The sequence below is a fragment of the Hypanus sabinus genome, chromosome 25 (assembly GCF_030144855.1).
Source record: "Hypanus sabinus isolate sHypSab1 chromosome 25, sHypSab1.hap1, whole genome shotgun sequence".
NCBI lineage: Eukaryota > Metazoa > Chordata > Chondrichthyes > Myliobatiformes > Dasyatidae > Hypanus > Hypanus sabinus.
Window position 1 is genome coordinate 45,376,925 of NC_082730.1, and position 17,669 is coordinate 45,394,593.

Sequence of the window (17,669 nt, forward strand, 5' to 3'; positions counted from 1 at the left end):
AATTGTTCAAACTATTAAAACAAAAACAAACAATCTATAGAGCATGTCCTGCAGTTTCCCCGAAAGTAAGTACAGCCATGGAGCCAGTCAAAGCTGCAGCCTGTCCAAGAGCCCATTGGCTGCAGGTCATGGCCATGGAGCCAGTTCAGTGATGAGGTGAATGCTGATGGCTGCAGGCCAGCTCAGAAGCAAGAAAACCTCAGAGTAATGACCCTCAGCCTAGACACCTTCATCTTTTTAATTGTTTATCTAAATGGGAAATATTATATCTGAAGGTTTTTTCTGTACATCTGACAGGGGGCAGCGAAGGCATTGATTTTCCCTGTGGTACAGCAGTTCATCCAGGCTTTTGTACAAGCTCTACAAATGCCAGATGGCCCAAACTCTGACAGTGGACTGAAGATGGAGGTGCTGAAGGTAAGCTGTGTGGCGTAATCAGCAGTCGGAGTTGTTGGAACTAAACGGCCTCTTTCATATGGATTGATGGATTCTGGTGTTTGAACCCAGGGTTCTTTTGGAAGTAAGGAAAGAGGCTCAAAACTTGTTTGTTCACGATCACTTTATTCAAAGTTGATAGAGCAAAGGGAAACTGAACAGAGCAGTGACAGTATACTAGTTGGAAATGAGAGAAGCTAAAAATGCTGCCTAGCATAAAATAGTTACTTTTGTACTGCAGAGATAAGAATTCCAAACAAATCCATAGATTGGGATGAACCAATTAGAAAGCAAATTCAATACTACAAACGAGAAAGCACTTATTCACTGAATTCAGAACAAAAAAACTTGCAGAGCTGTTGAGAAATATACTTTGTATTTTTAAACTTGCATATTAAATTTGCGTGCCTTCTAGAGCCACTAGGAATCGTAGTAAGCATTTACTTGTATATAAATATATAAAATATAAGGAGATATTTTATTGTTTAACTGCAAAGAAAATAATTTAAGCAGTGGGATCCAACAGTGATGTTTAATAACATTCTCTTGCTGGTTTATTATCACAGTCGACACCCAGGCAATCAATCCTGAAGTGAATGTTCCTTTGAGAAATTACCACCTGTTTACTAGATTTTTACTTGGAGAATATTGGCATGACTGATCCCCAGCCTTTGTCCCATAACCCTTAGGTTCCTGAAAATCAATAGTAAAGTTGATTGAAGCCTGAAATAAAACTCAAAAGATGCAGGAAACCCTCAGTGTAGTTTTTCTCTCCATAGATGCTGCCCATTCCCTTGAATGTTCCTAGCATTTTTTTGTTTTTATATCCCTTTGATAATCTGGGCTAGCAGTATTACTTGTTTGTTTGTTTATAATATAGGGTGGAACAGGCCCTTCTGCCCAGCAACCCTTGACAACCTTAATTAATCCTAACCTAACCATTGGACAATTTAACGTACCTGGTTCATCTTTGGACTGGGAGGAAACCAGAGGACCCTGAGAAAAACCAGATACTCCAAGAGACTCTGTACAGAGGATGCCGGGATTGAATCCCGATTTCCACCCTGGGTTGTACTAACTAACTGCTATCCTACTGTGGCGCTGTTATTTTTAATAATTTACCAAAATTACTTGCTATACATTATGTCAGTTCTAAATATTCTTTGCCCTTTACCCAACTTTACCTTGAATTTCTTTTCCCTCCATATGATATCATGGGGTAGCACGGTGGTGTAGCAGTCAGTACAAAGCTGTAACAGTGCCAGCGGCCTGGGTTCAATTTCTGCCCTTCTCTGTAAAGGGTTTGCACTTGCTCTCCATGACCTCGTGGGTATCCTCTGGTCTCTTCCCACAGCTCAAGGACATATGGGTTAGGCTAGTAGGTAATTGGTCACATGAGTGTAACTGGGTCAGAAGGGCCTGGTACTGTACTGTATCTTCAAGTAAATATAAATAAACACTGGGCATACCAGTGGAAGTAGCATCTCTCTAGCTCCAACTTAGTCCAGAATAAGGCCCATTAACCTCTACCTTCTGTTTTGCAATTCTGTATCTAAATGGCCAAATCATCACAGATTCCATTCATCTTAATAAAATCTATGTAGACAACATCCAGAACTTTATCTTCATCAGTCATCTTTGTCACGTCCTTGAAATACTCAGATCAACTTAGTAAGACAAGACTTACCCATACAAAGGCATGCTAGCTGTCCCTAATTAGGCTATGGTTTTCCCAGTGTTCGTAATTCTTTTTGCTAAGAATCTTTCCTAGCAACTTCCCTGCTACTGACCTGAGACTCCACAGTCTGATATTTCCTTGCTTCCCTTCTTGAATAGTGGAACGCTAGCTACTCACCAGTCCCTAGACTTAATGAGTGTTGATGACACACCAGTTCCCTAGTCTTGATGATGTGTGTTGCTTAAGTAATGACCTTGATTCCTTCTCTTTCCTTTATTGGTCAAAATAAAGTTTGTTATCCAAGTGCATTTATGTTATTATATACTACGTTGAAATTCCTTTTCTTGCAGGCATTTACAGGAAAATAAATACAATAGAATTTCTGAAAAACTGTACATAAAGACTGATAAGCAGCTAATGTACAAAAGTAGTTAAATTGTTCCTGAACCTGGTGGTGTAGGACCTGAGGCTCCAGTACCTGCTTCGCCATGGCAGCAACGAGAAGAGAGCAAGCATGGCCCTGATTGTGGAGTTGTTTGATGATGTATGCTACTTCCTTGTGGCAGTGCCCCATTTAAATGTGGTCACTGGTGAGGAGGGCTTTTCCTCTGATGGACTGGTCTGTATCCATCACTTCTTGTAGCATTTTTCATTCTTGGGCATTGATGTTTCCATTACATGCTGTGGTGCAGCTAGTTAGGATAGTTTGTCAGAGTTTTTGGTAACGGCTTGAGTCTTCGTACACTGCTAAGGAAGTATATCAAGCAGTAGTAAATCAATGCAACTGGACTTGCTGTGTTGATTCGAAGATGTTTCGCCACTCATCTGAGAGTCTTCTTCAGTTCTGATCCATGGTGTAGTTTTCCGGCTTATAACGTCTGAGTTGACCAAAGGTATAGCAATCACATTGAGGGTCGTTAAGGCGTTAGTCTTGTCTTTGCATGAATGAAGGTGTGAACTGGTGTGGGGATGACAGGGTAGTGATGTTAGGACTGCTGATGGGTGGTGCTGTACCCCATACCCTTCTGTTCAGGGATGAGTTTTCCAGTTTGACAAAGATGGCTATTTTAACCCTTTTCAAACCGCCTGTCTTCCCTGACCAAAATGTGCACATTGTTATCATCAAAGCAGGGGCTGGGGTATGACACCATCTATAAACTACTTGCTAAGTAGTCCTAACATCACCACCTCAGTGTTTCCATGTGATTTCTATACCTTTAAACAACTTAAAAACTACCCAAGGATCAGAACTGAAGAAGCCCTTTGGATGAGTGGCGAAACATCTTCTAGACAAGACAGCAAGTCCAGTTGCCTTGATTTACTACTGCTTGATATATAATGACCTGGCTGACTTAGAACCTTTATTTCTAAGAATGTGGGGGTGCTGCTGTGCTGCCTATGAGATGGCTGTTATGTGTGGGTCCCAGGACAGATCTCTAAAATGATAATGCTGAGGAATTTAAAGCTACTCATCCTGGTGGCCCTAATCCCAGCTTTGATTTGGTGTATATAATAAGTATTGATGTTCATTACATTCCTTGCTCTTTAATTTTACAGGCAGTGACAGCTTTGGTAAAGAACTTCCCAAAGCACATGGCCTCATCAATGCAACAGATCCTGCCCATTGTTTGGAACACACTAACTGATAGTGTGGCCACATATCCTTCCCTCAGTACTCTGTTTCTCTCTCCATTTTGCCAGCTTTTTTTTTGTTATCTTCACTCATCCCACTGCTAATTCAAATGGTTCCTGAACAGTGGTCAACATGTCAAAATTTTTCCATTCAAAATGCTTAATCTTACTGTAGGTTTAGTGGAAGACCCTTGAGCTCCTAACTTTGATCTGAACTTTGTAGATGGAGCTGGAGTTTTGATCTTTTGAGTCAAAGCTGCATTTGAAATAGTCACCATAACTGTTCTTTGTTCTTGTACTGTGAGCTGATCCTTTGCCTTTATTGGAGGGTGCCATGGTTAGTGCAACGTGACTACAGCTTGGAATGTCGGAGTTCAGAGTTCAATTCTGATGTCACCTGCACCTCCTCCCCATTGAATGTGTGAGTTTTCTCTGGCTTCCTGCCACAGTCCAAAGACATACTGGTTAGTACATTGGTCGTTGTAGATTGCCCTGTGTTTAAGTAAGGGTTAAGTTGGGTTGCTGAGCAGTGGAGCTTCAAAGGCCAGAAGGGTCTATTTCGCGCTTATTACACAGAACATGACAGCATGGTACAAGCCCTTCAACCCATAACATTGTACTGACCTTTTAGCCTACTTTAACCCTTCCCTCCCACATAACCCTCAATTTTTCTATCATCCATGTGCTTATCTAAGATTCTCTTAAATACCCTAATATATTTGCCTTTACTACCACCCGTGGCAGGACATTACACGCAACCACCACTATGTGTAAATAACTTACTTCTGATACTCCCATGTACTTTCACCCTGTCACCTTAAAGTTATGTCTCCTGGTATTAGCGACCTTTGGAAAAGTCTCTGGCTGTCCACTCAATCTACGCCTGTTAACATCTTGTGTAACTTGATCTGGTCACCTCTATCCATTCTAGAATTTGATTATTCTGGATTTATTTTGAAGCATCCTCTTCTTCTCATCTCTATTCTAAATGGATATCCCTGTATTCTGAGGCAGTGCCCTCTGATCTTAGACTTCCCCCACCATAGGAAACGTCCTCTCTATATACACTGTATCTAGGCCTTTAAGCATTTGATAGACTTCAATGAGATTCCCTGCCCCCCAATTCTTCTTTGGGATTCAGAGCCTCTAATAGATCCTTGTATGGTAAGCCTTTCATTCCTGGAATCATTCTTATGAACCTCCTCTGAACCATTTCCTTTTTTAAATAAGAGCCCAAAAACTTCTCACAATACTCCAGCTGTAGCCTCACCAGTGTCTCAGGATTACATCTTTGCTTTTATATCCTACTCCTCTCAAAATGAATACTAACTTTGCATTTGCATTCCTCACCACCAACTCAAACTGCAAATTAACCTTTAGGGAATCCTGCACGAGGACTCCCAAGTCACTTTCTGCCTCAGGTTTTTGAATTTGCTCCTCGTTTAAAATATAGTCTGTGCTGTTATTCCTTCCACCAAAGTGCATGACCATATACTTCCTGAAATTGTATTCTGTGTGCCACTTTTTTGCTCATTTTCCTGATCTGCCCAAGTCCTGCTTCCTCAACACTACCTGCCTCTCCATCTATCTTCGTATCGTCCACAAACTTGGCCATTGACTGAGAATATAAAAAACACTCCCAACACCAACCCTACAGAATACCACTAGTCACTGGCAGCCAATCAGTAAACGCTTCCTTTATTCCCACTCTTTGCCTCCTGCCAATCAGCCAATATCTAATGTATCTTTCCTGTAATAGCATGGGCTCTTGTTAAGCAGCCTCATGTGGCAGCTTGTCAAAGGCCTTCTGAAGATCTGGGCGCACAACATCAACCGATACTCCTTTGTATATCCTGCTTGTAATTTCCTCAAGAATGCTAACAGCTTTGTCAGGCAAGATTTTCCCTTAAAAAAAAACCACGATCACTTGGTCCTATTTTTATCCCGTACCTTCAAGTACCCTGATACCTCATTCCTAATGATAAACTCCAAAATCTTCCCAACCACTGAGGTCAGAAGATCTTAGAATTTCCTTCGTTCTGCCTCCCCTTCTTGAGTTACATTTGTAGTTTTCCAGTTCTCCAGAACCATTCTAGAATCTAGTGATTCCTGAAAGACTAATCCCTCCACAATCTCTTTAGAGATTGGACCCCTGGAGTGTTGTCGATCTGATCCAGGTGGCTTACCTACCTTCAGACCTTTCAGTTTTCTAAGCACCTTCTCCCTAGTAATAGCAACTGCACTCACTTCTGCCCCCTGACACTCGAACTTCTAGCATATTACTAGTGTCATCTGCATCAAAGACTGTATTCCTTGTCCCTATTACTACCTCTCCAGCAACACTTCCTAGCGGTATAGTGATCTACTCTTGCCTGTCTTTAACTCTTTATATATCGGGGGGGGGGGGGCCTTTTGGTATTCCCTTTGATGTTGTTGGCTAACTTAGATTCGTATTTCATTGTTTTCCTCCTTACAACTCTGCCATCATCCTTGCTAGTGTCCCCTTTCAATCAACTTTGGCCAGTTACCCCTGTCATGCCTCTACAATTCCCTTTACTCCGCTGTAATGTGGATACATTTGAAAAACGGGGCACAATGTAGGAGGGAAAGGTTAGATTGATCTTGGAGTAGGTTAGGAATGTTTTATGTTTTAATCAGGTTAATGAATGTTACAGTGTTGTGTCTGTGATACTCAATGGTATCCAAAGGCTGACGTAGTTAAACATTTGCTGTTTCCCTTAACATCATGACACTTACGTAAGGACAGAAGTGAACTACACGGAGGAGGTGGATGATCCGGTGGATTCTGATGGTAAGTGGACGCTTTGCACTAATTTGAATGATAAATTGTTCCTGATTGTTACATTAGAATCAGAATCTGGCTTAATATCATTGGCTTATGTTATGGAATTTGTTAAACTTAATGCAGTACAATGAAGTACATGATGAATATAGATGAAATAAAACTGAATTACAGTGAATGTATATATGTCTATTAAGTAGTTAAATTAAAATAAGTAGTGCAAAAAAAAACACATTAAAAAGTAGTGAGGTAGTGTTCATGGGTTCAGTGTCCATTTAGGAATCAGGTGGCAGCGGTGAAGAAGCTGTTCCTGAATAGCTGAGCGTGTGCCTTCAGGCTTCTTTACCTCCTTCCCTAGAGTAACAGTGTGAAGAGGGCATGTCCTGGTTGGTGGGGATACTTAATGATGGATGCTGCCATCTTTGAAGATGACTGGGATATTCTGGAGTACCCATGATAGAGTTGACTAATCTTACAAATTTCTGCAACTTGGTTCGTTCTTGTGCATTACAGCCCCCACACCACCCATATCAGATGATGACGCAGCAAGTCAGAATGTTCTCCACGGTTCATTTGTAAAAGTTTTTGAGTGTTTTATTTGATAAACTCCTAATGAAGTATAGTGGTTGAATTGCCTTCTTTATAGCTGCATTGATATGTTGCTTCCAGTTTAGGTTCTCAGAGATATTGACAGGAACTTGAAATTGCTTGCTGCTCCCTCTATGAAGATTGGTGTGTGTTCCCTCATCTCACCCTTTCTGAAGTCCACAATCATCTCTTTCGTCTTGCTGACATTGAGTGTGTGGTTATTGCTGTGACACCACTCAACTAACTGGTATATCATGCTTCTGTACACCCTTTCATCACCATCTGAAATTCTGCCAACAATAGTTGCAGCATCAACAAATTTATAGATAGCATTTGAACTATGCCAAGCCACACAGTCATGGGCATAGAGAGAGAAGAGCAGTGGGCTAAGCGCAGATCCCTGTGGAGGGGAAGCGTTAATTGTCAGCGGGGGGGGGGATGTTATTTTCTGTCCATACAGATTGTGGGTCTGCTGGTATGAAAGTCGGGGATCCAGTGCAGGGGCCCAGGTTCTGTAGTTTTTCAATCTGGACTGTAGGAATGGTGGTGTTAAAAACTGAGCTATTGTCGATAAACAGAATCCTGACACAGGTACTTTCATTGTCCAGATGATCCAAGGCCATATGGAGAGCCGTTGAGATCATGTCTGCCGTAGACCTATTGCGGTAATAGGCAAATTGCAGTGGGTTCAGGTCCTTCCTGGGGTAGGTGTTGATTCTAGCCATGACCAACATCACAAAGCATTGTAGATATGAGTGCTACTGGATGTTAGTTCTTAAGTCAGCTTGCACTGTTCAGTTGAGCACTGGTATAATTATTGCCTTTTAGAAGCAAATTGGAACTTCTGACCATAGCAATGAGAGATTGAAAATATCTTTGAATACCCCCGCCAGTTGACTGGCGCAAGTTTTCAGAGCCTTACCTTGGGTCTGCTAGTTTGCTAGGGTTAACTCTCTTGAAAGACAACCTGACATCGGCCTCCAAGGCAGAAATCACATGCTGCAGAGATCCTCATAGCTGCATACAGCTCATCTGGTAGTGAAGCATCGCTGCTGTTCATATTATTGGGTTTAGCTTTGTGGGAAGTAATGTCTTGCAACCCCTGCCAAAATTGTTGTGCATCCAACCTCTCTTGGAATTGTCTCTTCACCCTTGAAATATCCCTTCACATGTTATACCTGGCTTCTTATACAGAACTGGATCGCCAGACTTAAATGCCACTGATCTAGCCCTCGGCAGACCACGAACTTCTTGGTTCATCCACGGCTTTTGGTTTGGAAATGTACAGTAAGTTTTCATGGGCACGCACTCATTCACACAGGTTTTAATGAAGTCGGTAACAACTGCAGCACACTGATCTAGGTTTGAAGATGACTCACTGAACACAGTCCAGTCCACTGATTCAGAGCAGTCCTGTAAGTGCTCCTTCCCATATCTTCTTGGTCCTCACTACTGGTGCTGCATTTTTCAATCTCTGCCAGTACTCGGAGTGGAAGTACAGCTAGGTGATTGGACTTCCCAAAGTGTAGACGTGGAATAGTACTGTAGGCATTCTTGATCTTAGTGTAACTGTGGTCCAGCATGTTGTTTCCTCTGTACTACAGATGATTAGTTGACAATAATTATTTAGTGTCTTTATCAAGCTGGCCTGGTTAAAATCCCTCAGAATGATGGTGAAGCTGTCAGTGGGTGCTGTTTCATGCATGTTGGTTACATCGCTTAGTTTTTCTAAAGCCTCTTTGACATTGGCCTGAGGTGAAATGTACACCATTACCAAAATGGTTGCTGAAATGTCCTGCAACAGGTAAAATGGCCAGGTCTGGTTTATGGAGGAACTGGATCTTTAATTTTGAGTCGGTGATTGTTGATTGCAGATCAGATGCAAAAATGTACACCACTGCAGCTGGAACTTTTTGTGTCAAGACTACTTCCCGGTTTAATGCTTAGGACAGAAGTGTAGTGTAGCTTAGAACCGATCGAAGATGAAGGAACATGGAACAGGGTGGAAGAAATTAGAGCCATGGCCCATGAGAGAAAAGATTGACTTTTTTTTGTTTGGAGATACAGTGTGGAACAGGCCAATTTGGTCCAATGCCCCACTCTGCCCAACAACATTAGCCTAATCACAAGATAATTTACAACTTACCTCTTTAGAATAGTGGTTGCCAACCCGTCAATCGTGATCAACTGGTAGATCTTTGAGACTTTTACAGTAGATCCCGAAAAAAAAAGAAAAATAAATACACAAGTACCGTTGAGAGATTGTTCCTGGGTTGCGGGGTTTTAGTTCTGTTCTTTCTGCGCATGTGTGTAGCTCCCCTGCCACGCACTACAGTGTACTTCAGTGATCCCCAATCACTGGGCCGCAAGGAAATGATGTGAGTCAGCTGCACCTTTCCTCGTTCCCTGTCACGCCCACTGTTGAACTTGAACCACGCGAGGTCATTGCCCACGCACATCAGGGATCACTGGTTGGCCTCACGTGGCTGGTGAGAAGTGCTGCTGCTACTGGCCTGGAGCGCGGACAGATGGGCGCCACTTCTAAACCTGTGTAGCACACCGAATGCTCGTGGGGAACCCGGTGCTGAAATATTCACAGATTACCTAATCCGGGCTCAGGGTTTTGTAAGTAGCAGAGCAGCTACCTCACTGCGATCTACTGAAAGTCATCCCTCAAGACAAACTTTTGTCAGCCGATAGATCCTACAAGGTGGGGGCAGGTGGGCGCCCTGTCGCACTGCTTGCTCGGTAGGTCTCTTCAGACAGCGACCACCCCATGGCCCTGTCACGGGGACCTCCGACTCTGACCTTGTCCTCTCACCCTACCCACGACCAGCTGCACCTGGCCAAGGCGTCTGGCGGCGGGCGGGAGGTTGTCTAATGAGGCAGTGAAGCACTCAAAGCTGCTTCGGTATCCTGAGTTCAAGCACCCTGCACTTAAAGACAAACCTGTTGAGCTTTCTTCCAGCGGAAAAAGTGAGAGAAGCGGGATAGCAGCTAAGTGCTGAGAGCCACAAAAACTAAATTGTGGAATAGATTGGACATAAGGAACCTGCTTTGAGTATCGCTGTATTTGGGTCGTGTTTAACCCCCCCCCCCCCCCGGTTGGCTGGGCTGCAGGAATGTTGTCAATATTAAACTGGTCCACGGCGCATAAAAGTGTGGTGACCACTGGTATTCATACATTATTTCTACTTCCGGGTTGTGGGGTTTTGCTTCCAATCTTTTCTGCCCTGGTGCACATGCATGTAATTAATCGATTTGGAGTCGATCTTTTGCTAAGGCCGAGGTTGGGGATCTTGGGCTTCTAAAGGTTGGTGACCACTACTTTAGAATGTGGAAGAAAACTGGAGCACCCAGGGGAAACCCATGTGGTCACAGAAAGAACACACAAACTCCTTACAGACAACACTGGAGTTGAACTCCAAAGTCTGCCCTGCACAGTGATGGCATCTCACTTACCACTGCACTACTATGGCCCCCTCAGTACCATGGTGCCAAGTGGTTGTATCAAGTGGCTTGTTCTGAATTAAAACATCGTTATTTCTGGATTCTTGATGGACTGGGAAAAGGTAACGTGGTAAAGAGTGAATGAATCAGAGGAGTGGAGATGGCTAAGAGTTGGGCTCACTGATCAAACTCAAGTTCAAGTTTATTGTCATTCCACTGTACACATGTACCACCAGAAGAAACAGTGTTCGTGTGGACCAAGGTGCACAGCACAGTACGTATAACTCACACAACACATTGAGCAATATTACCATAAATAAATAATATTTAGGTGCATTTACGAAAAAGGTTTAATGGTGTAATGCCACTGGTGCTTCATACAAAATGAGGCGTGGGTTGAATTAGCAGGGAGTTCAGTAGTCTTATGTTCTAGGGGTGTAGAGGGGGGGAGAAGCTATTTCCTGTCTAACAGTCCTTCAACAATTATAAAGAAGAAATACATTACAAATAAAGAAGTACAGATGTGGAATAAAATGTCCATAGATACATAAATACTAGCATGTATTTACACTGTAAACAGCATTATAAGAAGTGTAGTGAATGTGTTGTTTTGTATTAGGTTGTATCTGTATAGTACTGAATGGCAGAGCAGACTCAATGAGCCAAATGCCCTAATTCTGCTCCTTTGTCTTTTGGTTGGGGTTAAAGGTATAAGAAACTGTTCAGTATGTTGCTTTGCCAGTCTGTTCAGATTTGATGTGGGGGTTCAAGAACATTGGTGATTTTGTTATCACTGTTCCTGGTCTGTCTGCTGTATAATCTCTTGTGTTGTTGACAGTAATACCCTGGGTGCTTGTATTTCTAGCTATAGAACCTGTATAACTCCGTGTTACTGACAAGGTTGTTGGAACAGTTTGATTGGTTCTTTGTTTCCCCCTAAGGTGAGGTGCTGGGGTTTGAGAATTTGGTGTTCAACGTCTTTGAGTTTGTGCATACGTTGCTGGAGAACAGAAAGTTGAAGAGCTCTGTGAAGAAAGCCCTCCCCGAGCTGATTTACTACATCATATTGTATATGCAGATCACTGAAGAACTGGTGAGGCTTCACATTCTGTACTTTATGTTGTTAAGCCAATTAATCCTTCTAGATGGACATCAAGTCAACTGTTAACTGATTCATTCCCAAATTTAGTGGATTCTGGTTAATTGGGACCAGTACATTTTGCCCTATTTAAGCACTGCCAAAGCTTCATGGAAATAGTTAAAATGGTATAAAAAAGATAAAGATTAACTTTGTGACAAATTATATAACTGAAGTACAGAACATATTAGAATATTACCCAAGCTACTACAGTGTGAATAAAATAGTGTATTAGTTCCTAACAGTTATCAACAAAATAATTAATCCATGTTCATTCGATTGAACAAAATGATTTTGTAAATTAACAAAATCAGTGCGGATACCTAGTGCAGATAATGGACTGGCTTTAAGCAATGTTTTTGACGATTGCATCCTCCAAATCTTTATTTTCATTGTAACATTCAAGATAATTGCAGTAACCTTCAAATGGTTTGTAGTTCCTTACTTGAGGTAGTGAAATTGTTCCATTTTAACTCCAGGCCATTTCTGGATCTCCAAGGCGGAATGCTTGAAACTATAGTGAGCAAAACAATTCTGAATTGTCTTACTGCTTATTACTCACCGACTATCAGTGACAAAAATCACTGCTTTTGAGCACAAACACAAAGCAAATCAGGCTATTTAATAACTGTTCACTCTAAACATGACGTAGTACCCAGCCTCATAATGTGCACATGACTGATGCTAGTTAGAAACTACTTGGGAGCAGTCGGTTGTCCCAATTAAGTGACATATTGTCCCAAATAATCAGCTGACCAGATTAACCAGTATCCACTCTATGTAAACAGTTCAGATTCAGGTTTATTATCATGACATATACTCAGTGGTCACTATATTGGGTATCTACTGTGCACGGAATGCAAAAGGCAACAACAAAACCTTTCCTGTCTTACCCCCACTAACACATAGGCAGTCCTTCAACTCCAGGGCAGATATCTATCTTTGGGCTCCCATCTTCAGTATTAGCCTCTGGACTAGTTATGACTGATCAGCCCTCTTGTCTCCTAGTCGGAGGCCTTCCAAGTATGGAGCAGAGGCCAGGACTGCGGAAGTCCTTTGTCACCCTCCCACATCACTGGACCTCGAGCATGGAACACAGAGTGGAGGCCTGTCCTCTGGCTTCCCTCTCTATCCCCAGACCATCCCTACAAACATGGGGAAAAATAACTACCATCTGAGCATCAGTCTTGATGGAGACCACAGTTGGGTGCCATCTTGTAAAAACTGTCTGCTGTACAGTGTAACCTAATCTGATATTTGGCCTCAGTTCTACATTCCTGTGCCAATATAAACAATTTTCCTTCTCTTCCCCCCCCCCCCCCCACACCCATTCATTTTCCAAAGTCTGTGTTGTTAGCATTCTAGATATGCCATTATCTGCAGCTTTCAAGGTGAGAGCATTGTATGGGGCATTGTCTCATTAACTATCCTCAGATAGCCCATGGTCAGACTGTTCATCTATACTCAGGTCATTTTAAAATGTGCAGTAGACAACATCCTAAGATGCTACATCACTTCATGGTACGGAAACGGCACAATGGCAGACTAGAGGCTCTACGGCAGGTAGCCAAACTGCCAACACATCACTGGCACAGCCTACCCACCATCAAGGAGATAGAAACAGAAAGGTGTTGGAAAAGGGCCAGTAACATTGTGAAGGATCCCACCCACCTTGCCTATGGACTATTTTTCCCACTCCTATCATGCCCGAGGCTGTGTAGCATCCAAGCCAGGACCACTAGACTCAAAAACAGTTACCTTCCCCAAGCTACATCAACCACCCCACCATCATGACTTTATCATTTCCTGTCAGTCACCTTATGTTCAGATACTTATGTCTCTAGTGACACTTTATGGACATACAATCATTCATATGTTTCTTATGTATTTCTACATAACTATTTTTTTATGTGTTTTTTATTGTGATCTTTATCTTGTTTTGGTGTTGCACCAGATCCAGAGTAATAATTACATCGTTAAATTCCTGATCATCACTTTGAGTGGTATTTTTTAAATTAGCAAACAAGAGAAAATCTGCACATGCTGGAAATCCAAGCAACAGATGCAAAATGCTGGAGGACCTCGGTGGACCAGGCAGTATCTATGGAAAAGAGTACGTCAAAGACCTGTACTCTTTTCCATAGACGCTGACTGGCCTGCTGAGTTCCTCCAGCATTTTGTGTGTGTTGCCTGGTATTTTTTACTGTTGTGTTTCTTATCTTACTGTATCTTTTTTTGTGCTGCATCAGGTCTGTAATAGCAATTATTTTGTTCTTCTATATACTCTGGAAATGTACTGGAAATGGCATCATAGAATCTTGACAATCATATTCTCCAATAAGATCATTTCTCAGTTTGCAGAGAGCAAAGGCTGAACTGCATATGAAGACACCATTTAGTCAAACTGATGAGCCTTCTCTGCACTCGGTATATGTTTGTGGTCTTCTGCTGCTGTAGCTCAACCACTTCAAGGTTCGACGTGTTGTGCATTCAGAGATGCTTTTCTGCATACCGCTGTTGTTAACACATGGTTAATTGAGCTACTTTCACCTTTCTGTCAGCTTGAACCTGTCTGGCCATTCTCCTCTGACCTCTCATTAACAAGGTATTTTTACCCAAAGAATTACTGCTCTCTGGATGTTTTCTTGTTTTTCACACAATTCTCTGTAAACTCTGGAGACTGCTGCGCATAAAAATCCAGGAGTTCAGTTTTTGAGGTACCCAAACCGCCCCATCTGGCACCAACAATCATTTCACTGTCAAAGTCACTTAGATCACATTTCTTCCCTATTCTGATGTTTGGTCTGAACAACAACTGAGCCTCTTGACAATTTTTGCATGCTTTATTGAATTGAGTTCTTGCCATGTGATGAGCTGATAAGCTATTTGCATTAATGAGCAAGTGTTCTGAGTTTATAGAGTTGCCTTCATGTATATCATGTTATTGGTTCTTTCTCTGAGTCGATTCATCTGCTCTCCTTTCACTGCAGATTAAGGTCTGGACAGGAGACCCGCATCGGTTTGTGGAAGATGAAGATGATGACACCTTCTCGTATTCAGTGCGAATCTCGGCACAGGATCTCCTGCTGGTGAGGGCAGATGCAGCTTACTGCTGTAACTAATCTGTAGAGCAGAGAGCTGTGAGAGGATAGCAATCAGTGTCGAGGGGTGTCAGGTGCTATTCACTACAATGCTAAATGGTGACTAACAAATTATGTATTTAAATGAAACACAACAAATTAGAATGCTGCCAATACTATTGAAGGGCTATAAAGCTGTGTGTTACTTCCTAGTAGTTGTCCACAGAGGAATGCATTCAGTGTACGCTGATGTGTTCTTTTGATTGTGAACAAAATCAGCGCAAATACTTGATGCAGATAATGAACTGCTTTCTAACAATGCTTTGGATGATTGCATCCTCCAAATCATCATTTTCATTGTAACATTCAATATAATAATTAATGTCATAAGATTCTTCATAGGTCTTAACTTGTTGAAGTAGTGAAATTTTCATTGTCACTCCCAGCCATTTCTGGCTTCTTCATGCCTGAATGCTTGAAACTGCGGTGAGCAAATCAGTTCTGAATTGTCTTACTCTTTACTTCTCATTAACTACCCGTAAAAAAAAAAATCACTGCATTTTAAACAAACATACACAAATGACATTATTTAAAAACTTCTAAATTCAGTGTAGTGTCTAATGGCCACACAACATACACGCAACTGATGCTGGAGTAGATATGACAAATTCTGCTCCTGTATCTTACAGCCTCATAGTCAATTAAGCAGCGTAGTGACCCAAATAAATAAAGCGAGTCCCAGCTACTTTCTCGATTTGCTTTTGTTCTTTAACAGTTGTCCCAAGTAGCTACCCCCAATTAACCAATGGCCAAATTAACTGGAATCCTCTGTATTTCCTCTGCTTTACATATTGTGATAAGAATACAGCTTTGAGGAGCACCTGACGAATGTCCTACAAATGTGCTTGAGTTGTTTGCTCCTGGGAGGCCCTGTGCATGACTTCATAGAAGTTATTTTGCAGATTGAGTCAGCAGTAAAGAAGACACATTTGTTTCAAGAGGACTGGAATATAAATGCAAGGATGTAATGTTGAGCCTTTCCATGGCATTGGTAGTACCACATTAGGATTATTGTCAGCATTTTTGGGCACCCATATCTAAGAATGGATGTGCTGGCACTGGAGAAGGTCTGGAGGAGGTTCACGAGAATTATTCTGGGAATGCCTTTAACATGTTGTGATAAGAATATAAGGAGCATTTGATTGCTCTGGGCCTGAGCTTGCTGAAATTTAGAAGAATGAGAATGAGCTCATTGAGACCTACTGAAGATTGAAGGATCTAGATAAAGTGGATGTGGAGGGAATGTTTCCTATACTGGGAGAGTTGAGCACCAGAAGGCACAGCCTCAGAATACAAGGATGTCCCTTTAGAACAGATGGAGGAGGAAGTTCTTCAACCATAGGGTGGTGAATCTGTGGGATTCATTGCTACGGATGGTTGTGGAAGCCAAGTCATTGAGACTATTTAAAGCAGAGGCTGATAGGTACTTGATTAATAAGGTTGTCAAAAGTTACAGGGAGAAGGCAAGAGGATGGGATTAAGGGGGATAGCAAATCAGCCATGATTGAAACTGAATGGCTTACCTGCTCTTCCTCCTTATGGTTTAATATGAGACTTTGAGGCAGTTGTTGCCAGAAGGGTGGGTTGGCAAGTTTGCAAACGACACAGATATGTGGTGTTGTGGATAGTGTTGAGGATTGTTGAAGATTGCAGAGAGATATTGATAGGATGCAGAAGTGGGCTGAGAAGTGGCAGATGGAGTTCAACCCGGAGAAATATGAGGTGGTACACTTTGGAAGGACAAACTCCAAGGCAGAGTACAAAGTAAATGACAGGATACTTGGGAGTGTGGAGGAGCAGAGGGATCTTGGGTTACATGTCCACAGATTCCTGAAAGTTGCCTCACAGATAGATAGGGTAGTTAAGAAAGCTTATGGAGTGTAAGCTTTCATGTCGAGGGATGGAGTTTAAGAGTGGCAGGGTAATGATGCAGCTCTATAAAACTCTGGTTAGGCCACACTTGGAGTACTATGTCCAATTCTGGTTGCCTCACTATAGGATGGATGTGGAAGCATTGGAAAGGGTACAGAGGAGATTTACCAGGATGCTGCCTAGTTTAGAGAGTGTGCATTATGATCAGAGATTAAGGGAGCTAGGGCATTACTCTCTAGCGAGAAGGAAGATGAGAGGAGACATGATAGACATACAAGATATTAAGAGGAATAAATAGAGTGGACAGCCAGCGCCTCTTCCCCAGGGCTCAGTACAAGAGGACATGGCTTTAAGGTAAGGGGAGGAAGTTCAAGGGGGATATTAGAGGAAGGTTTTTCACTCAGAGAGTGGTTGGTGCGTGGAATGCACTGCCTAAGTCTGGTGGAGACAGATACACTAGTGAAATTTAAGAGACTGCTAGACAGGTATATGGAGGAATTTAAGGTGGAAGGTTATGAGAGGCAGGGATTAAGGGTTGGCACAACCTTGTGGGCGGAATGGCCTGTACTGTGCTTATTATTCTATGTTCTAATGCTGGTTGAAAGAATGAGAAGCCAATCAAATGAACACAACCTATGGTCCATATCTAAGGTAAATGGGGGAGGAGTGAATTGGAGTTCTCTGCAGTGGTTAAAGTGATCCACAAATGTTTTGTGTAGGAAGTTTTGGGCTGATAATCCTACCCACTTCGGAGGGCTACTTAAGCAGAAGTAATAATGAACTGAATTGCAGTGTGTGCATCAGTTTTATTCTGGTGAAGGTCCAACAGCAAAGTTGTTGTGAAACTGCAGGGTGATTTATCACATGTTCTTTGAAACATACATAGTATGTGCTGGGCGTGCAGCCCTCAAGTGTCACTGCGGATTCTGATGC

The 17,669-nt window shown here is 42.2% G+C and overlaps 1 protein-coding gene across 2 annotated transcripts in view; it reads left to right on the plus strand.

Moving 5' to 3' along the window:
* Window positions 1-17,669, plus strand: part of ipo9 (importin 9) — a 149,990-nt gene that overhangs the window by 38,854 nt on the left and 93,467 nt on the right. For both annotated transcript variants that reach the window (XM_059950511.1, XM_059950510.1), the window contains exons 7-11: window positions 298-417; window positions 3,671-3,768; window positions 6,496-6,557; window positions 11,528-11,679; window positions 14,715-14,813. In XM_059950511.1, the coding sequence (XP_059806494.1) occupies window positions 298-417; window positions 3,671-3,768; window positions 6,496-6,557; window positions 11,528-11,679; window positions 14,715-14,813 (531 nt within the window). The remainder of the gene's footprint in view (window positions 1-297; window positions 418-3,670; window positions 3,769-6,495; window positions 6,558-11,527; window positions 11,680-14,714; window positions 14,814-17,669) is intronic.